General features: G+C 34.8%; 1 protein-coding gene across 1 annotated transcript in view; it reads left to right on the forward strand.

Moving 5' to 3' along the window:
• SEMA3C (semaphorin 3C) overlaps window positions 1-23,488 on the forward strand; it is a 172,734-nt gene that overhangs the window by 78,938 nt on the left and 70,308 nt on the right. Inside the window, exons 3-5 of the mRNA XM_045828281.1 lie at window positions 3,144-3,304; window positions 4,412-4,474; window positions 14,186-14,305. Of these exons, the coding sequence (XP_045684237.1) occupies window positions 3,144-3,304; window positions 4,412-4,474; window positions 14,186-14,305 (344 nt within the window). The remainder of the gene's footprint in view (window positions 1-3,143; window positions 3,305-4,411; window positions 4,475-14,185; window positions 14,306-23,488) is intronic.

Consider the following 23,488-nt stretch of genomic DNA (forward strand, 5'->3'; position numbering starts at 1 on the left):
TAGGTCTTCAGACCAATCTACTTACTCTCAGAACTTCATATAATTCATGAGAAGAATTGGAAGTTTCTACTGCAGACTTGATATTTTTATGGCAAATTGGTCATCTAATTTTACATGTTCATAGGACAGATCTGCTTTGATTTAAATGTAAACTGTCAACACTCAAGTAATCTCTCTACCAAGGAAATTTTGCATTCCCTGAATATAGTAAAGTCATGTTCATATATTTCTCCTCTTTTTTGTTTACAGCTTTGGGGGTGGGCATTTATATCTTCCATTTACCCCCAAGCCAACTTCATATAAAATCATTTCTAATCTTTTAAGTGTTCCTCACATCAACTCTTTCTTTTCACTTCTAGCATATCAGGTCTTTATCAACATCATATCTAAAACAGCATCTCATAGTTTTCCAGTCTCACAAACTCCAAAATTGTCCTGCACATGGAAAAAAAAAATACTTCCTTTGAAACAGACTTCATTATTTTACTCTCTTGCTCAAATAATTTGAGTAGATTATTCTACATTTAAAATAAATGAAATATTAAATATATTAATAAATACAAGTCAGGAAATTTAGTCCTCCATATTTTCTCCCTGTGTAAGGAATTATTATTCTTATCTTGCTGGCAGAAGCTTGATTCCTTGTGCCAAGATATAATAACAGATAACCTGTGTCATTTGAGAACAGGCACTCTTTAAAACATTTGATGTGTATTAACAATTGTACCTCACAACACCTCTATGATGTAGGTATTGTTACCATCCTGACCTTACTAATGAAGACACTGGAGCAGAGGGATAAAGACAGTTGCCAAGCACACATAGAAATGAAATAGCAGGGCCAGGATTCTGACTGCAGTGGTTGGTCCCCAGGCCTTGAACTTAGTCACATTTTACTTCTTTAGTCTATGTATTTTACTGGAGAGTCATTTATTAAAGAAGTATTTAGTGAACATCTGCTAGGTACTGTAAGTTATAACCTACCTGATGCTTTAGGGAAAAATTACACAAGCATGAATTTGCTCCATAGGATGAAAAACAAGTTTTTAAAAATACCCTGGATTTTTAGGCAAAGTCAAGGAAACCTGTGACTTATCCAGCTTTTGAGAGACATTTGTTAGATTCTACATTCACTCACCTGTTCTGAGCTCTTGGATTTTTTTCCTATTTCAGTAATAACCTCTGGTCTAGCAGGGGCTGACATTTTTCCTGATGACATGCCACCACACTTTCCAGCTCTCCTCCTGAAGGAAGCTTTTCCAGTTTCTGGGCCAGTGGCACAACTACCGCCAACTGTATCACCTGTGTGTATTACCTGGCAAGGCTCAGTAACTGGGCTGGCATACCTGCACAGTGCTCAACAGCTCAAACCCCCTACTTCCAGAGATCTGTGGTCTAGTCTCTCTTGTTTCAATGATCTTTCAACATCTTTTGTTCTTGTGTATTTTCATGATTGACTTCTCAAGATTCTTCTGAAATAGTTTTCTAACTTTTTAATAATTCCTTCCACATAAAACGTTCTGTATTTTATCATCATATGGCAAGAATATTAGAGCACATATTTTAGGGCCACATGTTGGTAAGTTTAGGGATCTAGATCCTTAAATTGAAAAAAAAAGGAAAAAGTAGGAAAATATATATTTTATCTAATTCTATATCTCCTTACAACTAATCATTGAAACTTGATAATACTAACAGTAATAATTAGAGTTTATTGAATACTTTCTCTGTTGATCATTCAAATGTTTACATGTATAAAATCAATCAATTTTTTATGAAAACTCTTGGCAGAAGGTACTTATTGTTGTTTCTTAAAAATGAGGAAATTATGGCACAGAGAAGTTAGGTGACTTGTGCAATACCGTAGGAAGTTGACTTACAGCCTGGTTTCATAATCACTATGTTACGCTCATAGCATTTGCAGGTTATCGGCTGGATATAAAACTACCTGAAGGATGTTATGGCAGACCTTCTGAACCAGTGAGCCTTGAAAACAGGTTAAATATGTGACTTCTCCATCTTCACATAGGAGATGTGGCCCACACACTCACAAAATGTAATCCATGGCCTCCTACAAGAATTCTTAAAATTTCCAGTTTTGGTTTAAGTTAAATTGCAGCCCTATCAGAATTTCTAGAAAGGTAGCTGTGACTCAATGACTAAAAGAAATAGTTTATCATTGAAACAGTAATCCCAGACAGCAAACTCTTGTACAATTTTTCACTCTCTTATTGTCATAATCTAAAGAACAAAGAAAACCTGAACTATTTGGATGGAAAAGTCTTAAGTTGTACAAAACCCTTAAAAAGACTGGGAAGAAAATTGAATCTGCTATAACTGTTACTGATTTCTGTATTGTCATAGTGTATTCATTATCTTCAAAGTTCAGGTATACAGGCATATATTTTATGTAAAAGAAGTTAAAAGAACATGAGTCAATGATCACTGACAAATTGAAATCCAAAAACTCAGAACAACTGACAGTTCATTATTTTTCCTTGTAATCTATGCATAAATGTTTAAATGGCATTGCCTTCTGAATGAGGTCTAATGGGAAAAAATAGGTTTCTTTTCAAGTAATTTATAGAAAAATATGTTAAACTGGCAAGAATTATGTTGAAGAAGTAAGGTAAATATTTAGAGTAGATAATAATCCTAAAATGATGTAGTGAGTCCAACAATAAAACATTAGGACAGACATGGAAGATATTCACAGTGCCATTGTTTGTTTGTTCACTGGACTTTTTTATTGTTCAATCTGCTATCTTACTGTGTGTTGTTGCTGTTGTTGTTGTTGTTGTTGTTGTTGTTGTTTTGGTTAATCTGTTTTCACTAGTCTTGAGTTGATGACAGCCAAAAATAAAACTGAATTGAGATTCTTGCAAAATGTGAATAATTTTGTAATCAAATATCATCACCATAAACTTTAACATTGAATTTATTGATTTATGTTCTACTTCAGAAGCATTAAATAAAAATATCCACTGACACACCTCTATTTTAAAATTAATTTATTATTTTAGGAAGAATATGCACCTTTACTTTTTTGGCAAGTTTTTCTGTAAGATAAATCTTATTAAAATAATAGAATCACAGAACCAAGATACAGGGCTTTACTTTCACTGTGTTGTTCACTATTTCAGAGCTTCGAGAAACCAAGACGTCTGAATACTTCAGCCTCTCCCACCACCCTTTAGACTATAGGATATTATTAATGGATGAAGATCAGGACCGGATATATGTGGGCAGCAAAGATCACATTCTTTCCTTGAATATTAACAATATAAGTCAAGAAGCTTTGAGTGTAAGTTTAGTATTTTCAAGAGGGCAATGTTGACCTCCCTACATGCTTATTTTCTTTACAACTTTCAAATACAATGAAAAAATTATATATTTCATTAGAACAATAGAAAATACTAGCTGCATGCTAATAAATAATTAGAGGTTGGTACTTATTTAATGGACTGAAAATATAATCAGTTCAATTCTCTTTGTGTAGTTTCATAGGTTTTAACAATGTAAAACCCAAAGTTCAATGAGAAAACACTTCTTGCATATATGAATATTAGAAGAAAAAAAAAGAAGTATAGAGTATAGCATGAAAAAATGATCAGATTAAATGAAGACCTTCCTTGTCACCTGATGTAATCCAAGAAGGCCTTGGAAGGAACACAGTTATTAAATGCACTGTTCTTCAAACAAGTGTGGCCCATATTTATCATTCTCTTTTACAACAAGGAAATAAATTGAGCTTCACTGGTGTAAAGAAATGAAAATAGATTAATTATAAATTTATTACAACAAGGAGATTTCTGAACTTGTTATTTTAAGAATGGACAATGGATAATTAAAAAAAATAATCATCACCACCAGACCTGACCCAAGGCTATAGTGACTCGGAATGCTAATACGGTATTTCAGAGCAGGAATCTCTTGGATGTTATCCCAGTTATTTTAACTGTTGATGTACCTAGGAGCCCATTCTAAGTAAATCTACCAGCCTGGTTGTATGTTTTGCTCAAAATAATATTAAACTGAGATTGCAATTTAAATGTAAATTTCTTGTGATATAAGCAGTTGAGAGAAGTGTACTATAAATCAAAAAAGGGGAAATATACATGACATTGTGCACATCAATAATGATCTCACTTTATAAAATATTGATCTATTAGTAAATGGCACACATTGAAAGGCTTTTGTTAAAAGAAAAATTGATGGAAGGAATAAAATCAGAAGTTTGAGAATAAAATAATAAAATATTAATTTAAGTTTATAAAATAAAAATATAGAATATTAAAAAATAAATATTGAAATACCTTAAAGAAATCTGTTACCATAATGTAAATGAAGAACATTGAGTTGTCATATGCACTGTGAGATTTATACAATCCTTATTTTCCTTTCCGAGCAGGTTTTCTGGCCAGCATCTACAATCAAAGTTGAAGAGTGCAAAATGGCTGGCAAAGATCCCACAGTGAGTGATTTAAAAAAGAAAAAAAAAAACCCAAACTTAAATATTTGGTCTTCAAATCCATGTACCTTGAGTGCAGCCAAGAGTGAGACAACGGGTGTTGGTGTTTCAAATCCTCTGCTAGACACATGGTAAAAATGTAAATACAAAAGGAGTGGAACTCTTAAACACTGTGATTTAGGAATGCCTGGCTGGGTAAAAATTTCCTGACTTGCTTTCGTTATTGTACCCTGACACTTTTCATGATGGATTTCAGTAATAATCCCTGTTCCAAGTGGATCCAACCTGTGGAATTCTCAGCAGGCTGCTGAAATAATGATAATGCGAGAATCTGGATCAACTCCCAGATACCATGTGGGCTTTTCCAAAGAAAGATTCTCCACAAAAAGGTTATGGCTAGCAAGCACCTTTCAGAGACATAAATCACAGTGATGACTGATATCTTTGTTAGTTAAAACTAACCATAGAAACAAAAATTAAAGAAGGTAAAATATCAATAAATTTTCAGTCTATAGCACTTGTACAAATTGTGTTCCTTTAGGTAGGATTTCATATAGAGTCAAGGAATACATCTATACTGATTTCTTCTAATGACTTGCTGAAACTGGCAGAGTACTCTTGAGTATTACAAAAGAAACACATGTGGCAGATCTTTTTTTTATTTTCTTTTAATTATTGTTCAGGTACAATTAGATGGGGCAGATCCTTAATGTGCACAAGTCATTTAATGTTTATAATGAAGAATATGTCATTTCACCTTATCTAAAATCATGAAAAATATCATGATGAATTCAAGTATCAAAATAACTCATATAATTTGCTAAAGAAGTTTCTTCATTCTTTCAATCATTCATTCAATATTAATTGAGCATTTATTGTGTATCTGGCATAGGACTAATTGCTAGAGATACAATTTTGTGCCAATATAGATGTTTTTGACTCTCATCAGCTTTATTATCTTGTTGGAGAAGTCAGCATTAATAAAGTAAGCATGGGGATAGTTGCTAATGCAGGTATGAGAGTCATATGGTGACTGGGTAACAAAACCTGTAAATGTGCAAACACACAGATATACAATCAGAACTGAGGTCAGGACAGCCTAGATCTAGTGTTAACTAAATACTTACCATTATAAGTGCAGAGGTAAGAAATTGTGATTTCAGAAGAGAAGACTGTGTGCTGAGCCTTGGTAGTGTTTCAGAGATTCATCAGGTTGGTTCAAACAAAGAAAAGATCAATCCTTGTGGAAGGAGAAAGTGTGGAAATGAAACTTTTATTTTCATAGACTCTTAATAGTCTCAATTTTAAGGTTCTGAAAAGGTCAGTCTCCGTGCAGGGCCATGGAAGTCTCTGGAGTGTTGAATCTACAGGTCTCGCTGGAGGGTGTTTTTGGCGAGAGAACTCACCAGGAGTGACTCAGCAACGGGTCACACTTTTTCAGGTTCATAATTCACCTTGTAAGAGAAATTTAAAAATGGGCAAATAGAGCTTGCAGCATATTTGCCACCCACAGGATCTTTTGGACCACTATCTGGAGGGAGAAATACAGAAAAATGTGGAAGCAACATTTGAGAGAATATTACTATTGCCTTCTAGAGGGGCAATAGTTGAATAAAATATAATTCTGTGAAGTATGCTTGTTTTTTGTACCCTGAGGCTATTATTTCAATAATTGTGCATGAGTTAAACTACTTTCTTTTATTCTCTAATGCAGAGATTTTTCCCACTGATGTGGATCTGATCATGACTTGCTTTTTACCACAATAATATCCTGTGGGCATAATTACTGGATTTAATTGCCCTTTGTTCAAAACGATTTTTATTTCTCATTCATACAGTCAGAATATGTAAGATTTGGATACCTTTGCACATCCTTGTTTCAAAACTTTCTGTTGATTTTCTAAAGAATCTTAGCCAAGTCTTCAGATTTCTTTCTCACTCTGGCAAAATAGAAATGTTCTGTCATTTGCTTTCTTATAATTAAAAGTCATTAAATAAAATCTTCAATACACGCTTTTGTTTTCCCATAGTTTCATCACACTGTAATATCATTCATGGATATCTTTAAATTCTTCTGTACAGCTAGTTCATATACATAAGATAAGTAATTGGTGGAGGGTTCTGCTCTATTACAGCCGAAGTTGTTGTGTCCTGGGAAATAACAAGTAAACTAACTCAAATAAATGTTTTGTCTATGGAAGAGATGAGAATTGGTGATGAATCTGTCTCACTTCATACATGTAAGATACCTATAGAGAAGTGTCCTTTAATCAGGCCTTAGAAAAAGGGACAGTGTAGAAAAATGATGGTAAATAAACCTTTAGAATATTGCAAAACAATCATTTTTATTAAACTTTTTAAAATTTTCTTTAAAAAATACTTTTTTGTATATTGTATACATTTTTTTTCTTTTTTTCTTTATTTTATTGTTGTTCAAGTTCAGTACAGTTATCTCCATTGTCCCCCTAACAATCCTCCCTGCCCCATCCACCTCCCACCCTCAACCCAACCCACCTTTGGCTTTGTCTGTGTGTCCTTTATATGTTCCTTGATGACTGTTCCCCATCTTTTTCCCACTATCCCCCTCTCCCTTCCCCTCTGATTACTCTCAGTTTGTTCTTTGTTTCAATGTCTCTGGTTATATTTTGCTGGCTTGTTTGTTTTGTTGATTAGGTTCCACTTATAGGTGAGATCATTTGGTATTTGTCTTTCACTGCCTGGCTTATTTCACTTAGCATAAAGCTCTCCAGCTCCATCCATGCTGTCACGAAAGATGGGAGATTCTTCTTTCTTTCTGCTGTATGGTATTCCATTGTGTGAATGTACCATAATTTTTTGATCCACTCACTTACTGATAGACTCTTAAGTTGCTTCCAACACTTGGCTACTGTAAATTGTGCTGCTATGAACATTGAAGTGTATAGGTTCTTTGAATTGGTGTTTTAGGATTCTTATGATATAATCCCAGCAGTAGGATTGCTGGGTCAAAAGGCAGTTCCATTTTTAGTTTTCTGAGGATATTCCGTATTGTTTTCCACAGTGGCTGCACCAGTCTGCATTCCCACCAACAGTACACTAGGGTTCCCTTTTCTCCACAACCTCACTAGCATGTGTTTGTTGATTTTTTTATGATGGCCATTCTGACTGGTATGACGTATGTCTCATTATGGTTTTAATTTGCATCTCTCTAATGGCTAGTGATGCTGAGCATTCTTCCATATGTCTGTGGGCCCTTTGTATGTTCTCCTTGAAGAAGGGTCTGTTCAGGTCCTTTGACTATTTAATTGGGTTGTTTGTCTTCCTAGAGTGAAGTCATGTGAGTTCTTTATTTATTTTTGAGATCAAATCCTTGACTGAGCATCATTGACAAATCCATTTTCCCATATGATTGGTTCCGTTTTGATTTTGCTAATATTTTCTTTAGCTGTGCAGAAGCTTTTTATTTTGATGAAGTCCCTTTTGTTCATTCTTTCCTTTATGTCCCTTGCTCTAGGGGACATGTTAGTGAAAATATTGGTGTGTGAATATCTGAGATTTTCCTGCCTATGTTCTTGTCTAGGACTTTTATGGTGTCATGACTTATATTTAAGTCTTTTGTCCATCTTGAGTTTATTTTTGCGTATAGTGTAGATTGGTGGTCAAGTTTCATTTTTTTTTGTATACAGCTGTCCAGACCTCCCAACACCATATGTTGAAGAGGCTACTTTTACTCCATTTTATGCTTCTGACCCCTTTGTCAAATATTAATTAACCACACAGGCATGGATTTATTTCTGGGCTGTCTATTCTCTTGCATTGATCTATGTGTCTGTTCTTTTGCTAGTACCAGACTGTTTTGATTACTGTGGCATTGTAATATAATTTGATGTTAGGCATTGTGATCCCTCCTATTTTGGTCTTCTTTCTCAAAATTGGTGCAGCACTTTGAGGTCATTCGTTGTTCCATATAAATTTTTGAAATGTTCTATATTTGTGAAATATGTTATTGGTATTTTAATAGGGATTGCATTGAGTCTATAAATTGCTTTGGGTAGTATAGACATTTTGATAATGTTCATTCTTCCAGTCCATGAACAGGGTATATGCTTCCATTTGTTTGTGTCTTCCTTAATTTCTTTCTTCAGTGTTGTATAGTTTTCTGATAAAACCAAATATTAAAGATTTTTAAACTTTGTTGGAATAAATATCATCTACTTGCTTCATATTTCATCTTTTTAAATGTGGAAATTGAATATTTAATTGGCACAAATTCATTATTGTGAAGAAACCAGAGTTGCATAAGTATGGAGTCCTACTTTGAAGAGTCTTTACAACATACTAGATCTGATGAGATATACATGCAATAATTATCAAACAATAATAGCCTTAAGATGGACAGTATTGTCATCATCTACATTTTCAAGATAAAGTGAGTGAAGAGCTTACCAGAAGGTACACTACTAGCAAGTGGGAAGCCACTGTTTGACTCAGGCACATGTGGCTCTAGATCCTGTAGATCCTGCACCTTTAGCTGATAAAACATGCCACCTCACTGGGAAGAGTACGGTAAATGCTAAGGACACATATACAAGATGAAGAAAAAACATACTGAAGCTGGGATGTTTATTAAAGACTGGACAGCTACAGTGGCAACTATGTTGTCTTATGTAAATCTGTCCTCTTATTTTATTTCGATGATATTGATCTTTTCCCTTTTTCAGCCTTGGGACATGTTACATGCAATTCTATTCATGTGTAGTTATCTTCTCATCATTTCAGCTGGGGATCATCTACTCTCCCTTTCCAGAAACAGTGCAGATGTCACATCTCCGGAGAGTCTTCTCTCCCCATGTAGGCCTGGGCCAGCTGCCCCCACAATGTGCATGCCTGAAACATGTGCGCACTTTTCTTCACTGCGTTTTTATCTTTAACCCTCCTCTTGTGGTTGAAAACACTTTGTAGTAAATGTCATTATCCACAGTGCCCAGATCTGGATCTGGCTACTCCATAACATTTAAACAAGATCTGGAAACATAGAGATGGAAGCAAGCAAGCATGGGAATCTTCCATGTGATTGTTAGAAGTTGGTGGATCTACACAAGGAATAATGAGTTTATTAATGCCCTTACATTAACAATGTTTATTGTAAGTTGTGTTGCACATACTTTAAAAGTACATTTTGATTAAATGAAACATTTTGCTTTTAAGTATTATATCAAAGCAAAACTAATGACAATTAAAATTCATATTGCTGTAGTAATTAAAAGGAACAATAAAACCCATAATCAAATATTCCTTATTCCTTGAGGTTTTTTGCTTATATCAAAATTTAAAGTTATTAAAACTAATTCATTATAATTTAAAATTCTACCGCAGGTAATAATATATTATAATGCTACAATGTTCTAAATGTTCTAATGTTTCTAAAGAAAATAAATGATCATGGTGGGAAAATAGCTAATTTTTTTTTGCCTCAGCTAAGAAAAGTGTAACCTATCTCCCATTTCCCTTTCTGCCCTATGTATGCGCATTCTTACATGCTCCATTTATTTCTAAATGTTAATATTTTACTCATTCTAAATAAATTGAGCTAAACAATAGCACATTCTGTCAAACATACCCATTGAGATAGGACAAAATAATTTGCTAAGTAAATACTGAAAAAGTTCCTTGAAAATTAAGCAGGATTCCATATAATTAGACATCTACACATTACATGCACACAATGTCAAACTTGATTATTAATTGTAGAGTATTTGTTTCCCTATTTCTGTGACCAGAGGATCATAAACTACTGGAAAATACATTTCTTTAGTAACACACTTACACACACTATTGCATAGTGTGGACCATGAAGAGATAATATTTTTAAAGTCCTATTCATCTGTGCTCCAGGATATATTTTTAAAACATGTATTTTTAATTATATAAATAATTATTCTTCAATATAGACATCTTTCAAGGCCCAGAAAAGCATATAAAAAAAAACAGAAAGTAATCTCGTATTAGCTCTTTGACCCTGGAGACTTAACCTCCCTGTCCTTTAGTCTTCTTCTCTGTGTAATGGGCATATTCATAGTATATGACTAGCATCATTGGGTTGTTAAGAGTATTAATGAGTTAATATTTGCAGAGAGCTTAGAACAATACATAGCACACAGTAAATGCAGTAATACTGTCAGGTAAATAAAGTAAATTACACTATCAAATATAGTAACTTAAAAATTGGGGCTATGTTATTCTAGCACTTTATTATATGACATACATAGTATTAAACAAAATATTCTGCATAATGTTAGCATCTTGATTTTTACATTTAGCATTATACCAGGAAATACATTCAAAATAGAGTCACACAATGAACAGAAACATCCATGGTGCTGAATTTCACTGCAGCCTCGTTCCCCAAACCTTTTGTGGCTGTCTGCTCTGGTCAGGGCCCCTGCTACATTCTGTGCAGGTCACATGCCCTGTTCACTTCACAGGTTTATACTGGCAATTGAAACTGAAAATGCATATGAAAGAATCTAATATCTAACCCAATATCTATTGTTTTATGTGCCAGACACTATTCCAAGTGCCTTAAAGTAGGTTTACAGTTGTGAGTATGCAAAGCAGTTTATTCTTGCATTATCATTTATTAATCATTGTATTATCTTCCATACCAGCAACTGTAAACCTACTTTTGCCCTACCCTGTATTGCTCACAACAAATATTATCATCACCATTCACAGATAAAAAGATGAAGCACAGAGAAATTAAATGTCTCAAGTTCAAACAGGTAGTAAAAGATAAATCCACATTTTCAATGGCTCTGAATTTGTATACTTAAATCCATTCTTTATGCCCATCTGAGGACTACAGCATGACAGACCAAGGCTAATTGCCTCATTTGTTCCAGCAGATGATAATCCTCTATCTGCTCTAGGCACTATTCCCTAAGTAAACCCTGCATGCCGTGCTTCCATTCTTTACTTCATGCTCTGTTTTCTGTCAGAATAATTTGTCCACGTGCTTTTGCCTGTCAAAATCTCTAGCTCATTCTACAAGTGCCAGCTCCAGTGATACCCTTTTCAAACCTTTAAACTCAGTTCACTGTTGCTCATTCTCTTCTTTCCTTCTATAGCACATTTTGAAAAATACTACCCTATTATAGCATCTACCACAGCCTGATATATGATGCCTTCCTTTCTCTGAAAGTAGGAATTGAATCTACTCATTGCAGTGTTGCTAGCTCATGTGCAGTGCTTGCACTGGGTTCATAAATATTTGCTGAATGAAATTGGTAGAATTGCAATGGTCTAGATCAGAAAGAATGTGGACAGAAACTAAGGCTATATAATGGAAATGGAAAGAACCTAGAATGTGCTTTTCAATAATTAACTCAACTGATGTGTTTTTCTTTTGTGTTTTTCTCTGTGGGGAAGTTTGGAGGGGTACACTGAGCATCATTAGATGGCATGGGAATCTGTCTCATGGCTAATCAGCCCCTTCCTGTGGAAAAGCTGGATGGTACAGGGTGGCCATGGGTCAAGACCCAGCTCAGTTACTTATAAAACCTAGCACATTTCATTTAATCTCTTTGAAATTCAATTTCCTCATCACTAAATTGGGACTAATACTTTAATTGGAACATTGTTGTGAAGATCAAAAACAATTAACATCAAAGGAAGCACTCTGTAAACATAGCAGTTATAAAAACTCCCCTCTAATAACTACGCGCTCCTAACACAATGACACATTATAAAATGGTTAACACTGCAAGATGGGTTAGACACATCTGTGCTTGAAAATCTGCATTACTCTTTTCTAGCTGTATGGCCTCAGGCAAATTAACTAAAAAAGCTCTAAGCTTTATTTTTCTAAAAGGGGTTGATTTATAAAAAAAGCTGAGTGAATGTTAAGTGCCTATATAATGCTAAATAAATGTGAGATATAAAAGTAAAGAATCAACCTCCTGAGAAGTAAAAGAAGTTAAATGTATAAAATTACTATTTCAATGTCTAGCACATAATAAATCCTCAACAAATATTAGCCATAATAAGGATATATAATATATAGATATAACATATATAAAATAATTATAAACTGTGTTTGAAATATAAAAGAGATTCTAGTGACTTCTTTTCCTTTTTCTTTCTTTTTTTTTAAAACCAGTACCAGTAATTCATGACAGTAAATGGTCTGTAAAACTCAAGAGGAGACAGGCATAACCTATTATTGATAGAGTTGGGCTGAATTCATATCTTATGAAAAAAAAGTATATACACAATCCCAGAATGACTAAACTTGAATGTGAAAAAATAAACACAAGTCTCATTGCTCACAGATACCTTTAACATAGACATATTATATACACATCATACTTCATCTATGATTTTTCCCCAGAGAAACACATTATCACCTGCAGTTATATAGTCAATTTACAAGAACCTTTATAAACAGGTGTCTGGATACAGTGACACTATATATTTAACAAAAATCCTTAATGTCTTAAAATAAAAATAAAGTGTATAGTCTGGTCTGCAAGACTTAATTTTGTTGACAGCATAGTTAATGATTTAATATTTGATAATAAAAACATATGTATAAAATTACTATATATGAAAATAAGCACATATTTACTGTGAAGTAATAGTGAACATAAAAGGAAAAATAATGGGAAAATATAAAATAATAATTGACTTTATAACTTCTATTTTAGCAAAATTTATATTTTTACTTCTCTAATAATATAAATAATAATGTACCTTATAAAATATTAGTAAAAATATATGATATATAGAAGAAAAAAAACATGTATAGTCTCTGACCACCCCTGGGAAAACCACTATCTTTTGATATATTTTTTATTAAAAATTTTGTCTTTGATTTGTTACATTATTTTTAATAGTGTTCTTTGAAAGAAAGATGACTTTGTGAAGGGAACAACATTCAATCTCAGGCTCAATTAATTTGTAGTCAGCAAAGGTTAGAGAACCTAGTAAATGTAGAAAATGCAGTGGTTATTTCAGTCACAGAAGTCTGCATTTGGTGATGGCCTAGCGCATGTACTTCTGCAAGGTTGTATTCAGCTTATGATTACAATAGTGATTTTTCATTATGCTGCGTGAGTGAATGACAATTCTCAATGATTGTACTGGGAGCAGGTGAGAAAGGAGATTTTAGAGGAGAAGAAAGTATTTTGGGGGATCATGGACAAAGACTAATAATTGCATCATTTTTCATGGAAGGCAACATTGCTGGCATGTTCTTTAAGGTTTGTGCTATTCAGCAATTGTAAAGGCCAATAGTGTTTGCCGTTGTGTACTAGTGGTATTAGGGGCCTTGCATAAAGACAGTTTCACTTAATAAATACTCGTACATGTTTATACTCATATAAAGTGTGTAGGTGTGTGTATGTGTTCATATAAAGTTTTGAAAAAAATTTGAAGAAACAGTTTGATGTATGTAATCTAAGGTAAAGGTTAAGTTCAGAAAGTTTCAGAATGTAGAAATGTACACAGCATATAGAATGAAATAGGAGAGAGTCATGCTATTTTACTCATTATCTAAGTTGGACTCCCTTCTGCCTGAAATGAAGTAACGGTAAAAACCAGGCTGTCCTCTTATTTTCTCCTAACAACAAAAAGGTAGAAGCAGAAAGAAAAACTTGTAGCAAAGTTTCACAGGAGTACTTAGAAACAGCAATAAGATCATCGGGTTACTAACTGCACATTTACCTATTCTTTTAGCATGGCTGTGGGAACTTCGTCCGTGTCATTCAGGCTTTCAACCGCACTCACCTGTATGTTTGTGGGAGTGGTGCCTTCAGCCCGGTCTGTACTTATTTGAACAGAGGGAGGAGGTCAGAGGTAAGTGTAATGTTTTTTTTCATTCTTAGTTTTGGTTAGTTTCAGCGATTACTTAAAACTGCATTAGAGTAAAAATTTAGAAATATCATCAATAGTCATAAAATAGTTTCAAGCCCTGTAAACAGAGAATATATTACATTTTGTATGTGTTCAAGTTACTTAAAATACTGTCTTTTAAATTATATATATATATATAGATATATATATCTATATATCTATATATATATATTCAGAATGGGAAAACTGTAAAAAATAAAGAAAAATGAGGTGGTTTCATAATTAATTAGAATATAAAGTGCTTCTAATATTTACTGCAAATTATAGAAATATTGTATTATACATTCACTTTTTCAATCTGTTTTAAATAATTTCTTATTTGTGTTTCAAACTTGGTAAACTTTTGTGAGAAAAACACTTGTAAGAGATGTAAGAAACAGAATGCCAAGTGTCTGCTAAGGAAAATTTTATGTAATTAATAAAACAAAATTTGATTTTAGACTAACAGCAGTCTACTAGCCTCATTCTAGGATAATTTAGCCTTATTCTTACATTGGTTAAAATGATTTGGGGTTCTATGAACAACAGTATCTTTTAAGACTAAATATATAGCTAATGAATAGTCACTATATGGCTGGTTCAACCTCACCTGTGATGTTTAAGACTGTGTTTATCCCACTTCACAATTATTGGCTAATTATTCATTAGCCCAAAAGTGCCTTTCCTCATTCTGTTAATCAAATGTGTTGCTTTACTTAATGTAAGTATTTTAAAAACTGAAGTCTTTCAAAATATCTGACTTTGGTTTCTTTGTGCAACTTAAATCTAGAAAATTCAGTTCTTAAATAATGTTTTAATTCAATTTTATAGATTAAAATTTAAAAAAATTAAATTTTGCTACCGATATATCTTATTTTCCTTTAACAAAAATTAATCTACTTTAGTATGAATATCATTGAACACTCTGTCTATATTCCTTTATTATTAATTTTTCATATATGTAATTTATACATATATAACTTTTGGTGATAAAAAGTCACTTAAAAATAACTGAGTAATTATAATTTGACCCATCCTGAGATGTTTCTGAGTGGTTCAAGATAATATAAAATATTAAAATTCTTAAAGAAATGTAAAGCTATGCTTTTGTAAGAGTACAGACGGCTGCACTGAGCTTGTCATTAGAACCACATGCCTGTGATCAATTCATTAAACAAACCGCTGCCCCAGACGTCTGCAGTCTGTCCCACACTGCTGAAGACTGCGCAGTCACTGCACGGGCCAACAAAAGCATCACAGTTTTCAGGACACTGATTTCAAGTGAAATCACTTTCCCATGTACAATCGCCCACTATGCAGTTCAAGACTTAATTGGAAAGTCAGTCAAAAAATAATAATCTCCTTTGGAAAACCAGCATAGAATAAATTTTAATTACTTTACTAAATATGAACTACTTTAGTCTCACTTTTAAAGATGTGTTTCAAAGGAGATGCATTTCCATTAATTAATCTCTGTAATAATATATGGACATGTTAAGAGTAAATTTCAGTATGAAAAAGGTTATGAATTTTAAGCTTTATAATGCTTTCTTTGGTAGTCAGGTCAAAGGATTTTATTATAATATATTTATATACATATTTATAGTAAATATAAAATGCAGTTTTATCCAACATCTATTTTTTTTTTTTTTTAGTTTAGGATAAAAGGTCCCCTAGCATAAAATTACCACATGAAGCAGAGTCTAGTTGGAAAGAATTTCCCTTCTTATTCATCACTAACATTGTGTTTTGTAATGACAAGAGGTACTACTTACGGCTAGCATCCTGTGTTATTACTAAGTTATGTCATTCTTTATGGGTTTGAAACCAGTTTGAAAGTGAACCAGGTTAGAGTAGAATACTCATTAAATATTCAGCTTTATTTCTGTGACACACTACCCACCACCTTCTGTCTGACTGTTAAATTTCAATTCATTGGTTCTCAGAGAATATCTTATGGGCCTACTTCACATTTGGAACAACACACACTCTCCTCATACCCTGTTACCTTCCCATTATTTGGCAAGACTGATTCAGAGCTTTCCTAGAGCATTTCAATAACGTCCATCCAAAGAGCCTGCAATCCTTGCTGCATCAATTCCTAACCATATAGTTCTTTTCTTTTATCCTCTCTCTTTGTTCTCTGTCTTCTGTTCCTAGAAAAAGGTAATGCAATACACATAAATAATGATTTAAAATAAGAAATAAAACATCAATCCAAAAACACATGTTGGGCTATCACCACATATCTCTGGTTGATTTTATCAGAGGTGTCCATGGCATCAGTTCCAACAACTGAATACCGTCTAAGCCCACGACTCTGCCAATCCTCAAGCAGATAACCTCACCTTTGGCTGACCAAGAATATCAGGGAAAACCAAGAATATCACAGGTGTCCAAATCATTCCTTGTACTTTTGAAGTAAATCAGTTACCAAACTATTCTGTTTATGCATCTTTGTAGCTTTCCTCTTGTCAGAAGAGTTGTGCATTTTTCATCAATAAATTTCTTTGATTAATAATCTTCATCATCCTACTTTATGTCTTCATTCCTTTTCCCTTGCATTTACATTTTTCTATTTAAAATAAGATTATGTTTTCTTTGCTTAAATTGTTATTTTGAATCCATAACTTTTTTTAGACTCCTCTCCTTTCTCTTTACTTATACACAAACCTCTCTGACCAGTAAGCTATACTTTCACATAAATAACCAAACTGACTCCCCTACTCAGCATTCTTTCCCCTAGACTAGTCTGTGATGTGTTGGTCATGCCCTCTATTTTTTAACATCTTTACTGTCATATATAAACATCTGATTTTTTTTCTGTGTTTTCGTCCCTTGATTCTTCATCACCAACTCTCTTCTGGTTCTATTGTTTGTTCTCATTGATTCAAACTACAAATACACATTAATTTAAAAGAGTGATAGCAGAAACAAAATCATATCAGAACTTGCTAGCTACTTTTAAGATACTGGTCTTTCTGCTGCATCAAAGAAGAGGCATCTGTAGCAATCTTTTTTTTATGTTCAAATTATTTTTATTTTTCAATTACAGTTGATAATACATTATTATATTAGTTTAGGGTGTTTAGTGATTAGACATTATATAACTAAGTAAGTGATCATCCCAGTTAATCTCACACTCATCTGATGATATAGATAGTTATTAGAATATTATTGACTATATTCCTTATGCTATATTTGACTATGCTGTAACAACCAATTTGTACTTCTTAATCCCTTCAATTTTTTCATCCATCCATCAAATCCCCCTCCCTTCTGACAACCTTGTCTGTTTATTTTGTTTTTTAGATTCAATTGTTGAAAAATATGTATTTATTGGCATTTTATTGTTTGGATTTTTCTTCTTCTTCTTCTTAGAGAAGACTCCTTAACATTTTACATAATACTGGTTCAATGGTAATTAACTACTTGAGCTTTTTCTTATCTGGGAAGATTTTTGTCTGTCCTCTGATCATAAATTATTGCTTTGTTACGTAGAGTAATCTTGATTGTAAGCCTTGTTTTCATCACATTGAATGTTCCTTGTCCCTTCTGGCCTGCAAGGTTTCTGTTGTGAAGTCAGCTGACAGTCTTACAGGAGTTCTCATGTAGGCAACTAACCACTTTTCCTCTTGCTGCTCTTAAGACTCTCTTTTTGTCTTTAACCTTTTGCATTTTAATTATGATGTGTCTTGGTGTGGACCTCTTTGGGTTCATCTTGTTTAGGACTCTATGTCCTTCCCAGACTTGTATGTTTGTTTTTTACAGCAGGTTAGGAAATTTTCCATCATTATTTTTTCAAATACATTTCCAATTTCTTGCTCTTTTTCTTCTCCTTCTAGCACTCCCGTAATGCAAATTTTGGCATGCTTAAAGTTGTCCCAGAAGCTCCTTAACTATTCTTATTTTTGTGTGTTTTTTTTCTTTTTTCTGTTCTGATTGGGTGTTTTCTGCTTCCTTATCTAGCACACTGCTGATTTGATTCTCAGCTTCATGTAGTATTCTGTTGATCCTCTATAAATTATTCTTTATTTCAGTTAGTGTATTCTTCATTTCTGATTGGTCCTTGTTTATTCTAGTGACATTCTCACTAAGTTCATTGAGCATCTTTATTTTTTTTTTAATTTTTTAAAGATTTTATTCACTCATTTTTAGGGATGGAAGGGAAGGAGGAAGAGAGAGAGAGAAACATCAATGTGTGGTTGCTGGGGGTCATGGCTTGCAACCCAGGCATGTACCCTGACTGGGAGTCCAACCTGCGACACTTTGGTTCGCAGCCCACACTCAATCCACTGAGCTACGCCAGCCAGGGATGAGCATCTTTATAACCAATGTTTTAAACTCTGTATCTAGTAAATTGTTTGTCCCAATTTTTGACCCACATTTAGTTCCTTTTTTGGAGTTTTGTTCTGTTCTTTTATTTGGGACATGTTTCTCTGTCTCCTCATTTTGGCAGCTTCCATGTGTTTGTTTCTATGTATGAGTATTAGGTAGAGTTGCTATATCTTCCAGGCTTGGTAGAGTAGCCTAATGTAGTAAGTGTTCAATAAGGGCCAGTGGCACTGCTTTTTCAATCACCCAAGCTGAGCACTTAAGGTGTGGCCCTGTGTGGGCTGAGTATACCCTCCTGTTATAGTTGAGTCTTGATTGCTGTTGGCATGTCAGTGGGAGGGATTTACCTTCACAATAATCAGCTACAAGGACTAACTTTTACCAACAACTACCAACCATGGAAGATCAGCTGTGCAGAGGCACACCCTGTAGGACTTATTTCCATGGGGCTCTAATATCCACTGAGTCTGCCCCTTAAGTATGTAGCTTGTGGTGGTGGTTGGGTAGTGGTGCCTCAAAATCGTCTGAAGCTGTCCACAGGGTGCATTGGCTTTGGGGCCTCCCAGATAGTATAGGTCACAGTCAGCCGTAGCAGTGTGTTGCCTGGAGCCACCCAGCATGACCTACAAAGCAGTCTGCAAATGGCTGCTACTTGCACTGAGTTTGGAGGTGCCCAGGCAAGGCCAAACTGTGAACCAAAGCCAGCTGCTGCTATTGCCAGGTCTGGGGCCACTTAGCAAAAGTTATGGGGCATGCTAAGGCCAGATACTGCTTGTTTGAGAGATTTTAGGAAAATCTGGAGCATGAGCCAAGACAGGCCCTTCATTTGGAAAATCCACTGAAAACAGCTTGGATGGACCTAAAAGTTGGGAGGGGAAGAGCCTCAGGGAGTCACCTGGGTGGGGCAAACAGTGTGAGCCCTGTTGATGGAGTCTCAGATATGGTCCCTGCTGCTGACTCTGTGAGGGTGGGGCTCATCAAAGGAACAATTTCCTCTGCCAGCACTTCTTCCTGTGAGAAAACTGCCCTCCAGCTCTTGCCCTGATGCCAGGCACTTCATTCCCGTGCCGCCTCCTGCCCCCCCCCCCCCCAGCGGTCTCTGCTGAGTTTGAAGCTGCTGCCCCAGTGCTGGAGCTCAAAGGGAGTGAGTCCAAGTAAGTCTGTGTGTAGGCCTGTTAAGAGGAATTGCCTGGGACTCTAGAATCCCTTTGCTGCCCTCATCCTCAATCCCCTCTGGTTTTTACATCCAGAAGTTATGGGGACTTCTCTTTCTGGCACTGGAGCCCTAGGCTGGGGGCCTGGTGTGAGGCTGAGACCCCTTGCTGCTCAGAGGCAATCTCTGGAGCTAAGATATCTCCTAATTTTTATCTGCCACACATGGGTATGGGACCAGCCCATTCCTCATCTCTGTACCTCCTAATAATCTCAGTGTGGTGTCTTCTTTAACTTACTAGTTGTAGGACTTCTATTCAGCCAGATTTCAGGTGATTCTGAATGATAGTTGTTCTGTAGATTAGCTGTAATTTTGATGTGGTTGGGAGGGAGGCAAGTACTGCATTTACCTCATGCCTAAAACAATCTTAAGATGAAAATGGCTTGAACAGAATTGTCACTTGTGTATGTTATAAATAATTTATGGTGTGGAGTATTTGGGAGGTCTGTGGTAAGATAAATTACAGAGTTGATATAGTAGGCCAGCAAAGGGGTAATTATACTCAGGTGGTACCATTGAAGACAAGACAATTAGGCACAAAGTATACAATAATATAAGTGATACTGGTGGGTTTAGCTAAGAAAAAAGAAATATGATATAGATGTTGACAATTTTGTTGCTTATTTTTTATTATTTGTTATTTTTGGTCTCTTTAATTATATAGTTGCCATGGACTGAGATGTGAAATAGTGAAGAGAACCATGTTTGTGGTTAAGATTATGAGCCTTAGTTTGGTTTTGTTGAATGTGAGATGCTGTTGAAAGTTGATATTTCAATTTGAAATATCAAGTAGGCAGTTGAATATAAAGTTGGCTATATAAATGTTTGTGTCATTGTTTTATTAGAGCAGCTGAAGCCCAAAGAGTGGGGAAAATCACACAGGGACAGGATAGTGTGAAAAGAGAAGAGTGACTATAACTCAGATGTGAGGATCTCCCAACTTTAATGGCCAAATGGAGCAAAGGGGACCATCAAGTAGTACTAAAAAGAAACAGCCAGAGAAGTAGGGGGAAAAACAAGAGTGTGTTGGTTCTGGGAATAAAAATAAGTCATTTTGAAAAGGCAGAAGTGAGCAACCATCTATAATACCACTGACAGTCCAAGTAATATCAGATGTAAAAAATAAGCACTGAATTGTATGGCATGACTGTGATTAAGAACCTTATCAGAAAGAGTTTCACTAGAACAATTGAGGTTGGATGCCCAAATAAAGTGGATTTAGAAGACAGTAAAAAATCAGGAAATGAGGGTGAGTATATATTGTTCTTTAAAAATGTGACTCTGACAGAGAGAAATATGTAGGAGTTGAAGGGATTGTTTAGATGATGATGTAAAGGATCCAGTTACAAGATCAAAGAAAAGGGGTGATGGAAATTAAAAGTTGCCTAAGAAGACTGGAGGAGTTCCAAAGAATTGCTGGAAGGATTGGCCCCAGAATAAGAGAGTTTCTCTCATTATTGGATATATTAGAGAATATATATATTTATGAGTTTGGTAGTTTAGAGTTGAATACATGTCATTTAAGGTTTTCAATTTCTAAGGAATGTGTGTTTTTTTTTTTAAAGATTTTATTTATTTATTTTTAGGGAGGGAAGGAGGGTGGGGAGAGAGAGAGAGAGAGAGAGAGAGAGAGAGAGAGAAACATCAATGTGCGGTTGCTGGGGGTTATGGCCTGCAACCCAGTAATGTACCCTAGCTGGGAATCGAACCTGGGACACTTTGGTTCCCAGCCTGCGCTCAATCCACTGAGCTACACCAGCCAGGGCAGGAATGTGGTTGTTAATCGTATGAAATTATTAATAGGAGAACCGTTGACAAGAGCGTCCTTGAAAGGCTGCTGAGCAGTATAAAGGGTCCATTTTGGGAGGTGGTCACAAATACATATTATGTTGAATATACTTTGTTGGATCACCTTCTGCTAAGAAGTTTAAAGGCAAGTATGGAGAATGTGGGTAGACATGGCCTTCCTGGCTGTGGGTGCCATGAAAAAAAAATCACAGATTTAAAAAAAATATATTAAAATGATTAATTATGGAATCTACACTGGTTAAGAAAGAAGAGAAAAGGCCAATGAAATGGAAAAAAATAGAGATCTTGGGAGATGAGTGTGAAGAACTGTTGCAGAGTGCCTGAATTAGTGATATTCAGGTGGACTGTATCCCTTGCTGGTCGTGACAAGGTCTGGATTAAAAGCACATGAGTCCGGAAGCACTGCACAGTGGTGGAGTAGGTCAGTGGGGAGTGAATGGTAGCTACATAGTCTCACCAATTCCTGCAATGCCAACTCATTTTTTTAGTCAAATCTATGTACATCTCTGACTAAGGAATCACAAACAGGCTTACTAATTTTATTGTTTTCCCTCAAGTTTATCATTATATGTTTAGTGTAGTCATTATATAAATGATGACTTTTTGGAAACAAGATATAGCTAGGGGCCAGGAGACTGAATGCTAATTTTTCTTTTGTTGTTGTTTAGCTACAAGATTTTGAGCAAGTTATATTTTCCTCAACTGTAGAGTTAATTCATCAAAGTGGATCATGTTGTAGGACTTTTCCAGCCTAGAGGACTGTGATTCTTTTTAAGCTCTATGCATCCCTCTGGCCTCAGGGATGTTCTGACAATATATCACACTCAGTATAACAAAAATGAACTCATTTTATTTTCTTGAAGGATTCAAAACTTCAGAATCGCCATTGTTTTTGTCATCTTCCTGAATTTCACCCAGTTTATAATTGAATGCCAAGCTCTGTTGATCTTCACCTTACAAATTCTCTGGTATCCTTACTGCTCTTACCATGCCCACTGAGATTGCTGTATCAGTTTACTATTATCTGAGCCCTAGATTATTGCATCTGAAAACAAATCTATTTTCTTGAATCCATTGTCTGTTTTTATAACTGGCATTCTCAGTCTTCTTAAAGCACAAGGGAAGGCCCAGTCTTCTTTAGGCAGCACTTTGGTCCTTCTCTTTGCATACCCAAAAACAGTGCAGCTGCATTCCTCTCAGGATAATTTTGAAAAACTTAGCTCGACAATTAGGGACCTTCATTTTTTAGTGCAACCAACAAAATTGATACCTTTTTCTTAGAATTTAAGTCATAGCTTTTACTAACTCATACGAGAAAAAGATAAATACCCCAACAAAATGTTCCCTCTCAGTGAAGCTACACTGATCATTATATTTCAGATTGAGCCCATGGTCCTCAGTCCATGGGCTTTTCTAGTTCCATTCCTTGCTTAATGTTTACTTTAAGCATTGTCTTTATATTTTATACTTACATATTTATATTCTTTATAGTATATTAAAACTCCTTGAAGGAAAAGATATTTGTCTCTTTTGGTTACTGTATCCCTAATGTGTCGGATACATGGGGTGCCTGGCATGGGGTAGATGATCACCATAATTTTGTTAAATAAATAAGTAAAGAAAACATTTTATCTAAATTATAAATTATTATATTTAATCTAATCCTTTTTATAACAAAATTAGGTGGTAACAAAATTTTCTATTTAAAATGTCTTGATTATTTTAGAAATATTATAATCCTATACACATTGTTCTTCTATGAGCAATTTTCTACTTTTGGAGAATTTTCA

Source organism: Phyllostomus hastatus, unplaced genomic scaffold (genome assembly GCF_019186645.2).
Source record: "Phyllostomus hastatus isolate PE091 unplaced genomic scaffold, TTU_PhHast_1.1 phas_scaffold_78, whole genome shotgun sequence".
Taxonomy (NCBI): Eukaryota; Metazoa; Chordata; class Mammalia; order Chiroptera; family Phyllostomidae; genus Phyllostomus; species Phyllostomus hastatus.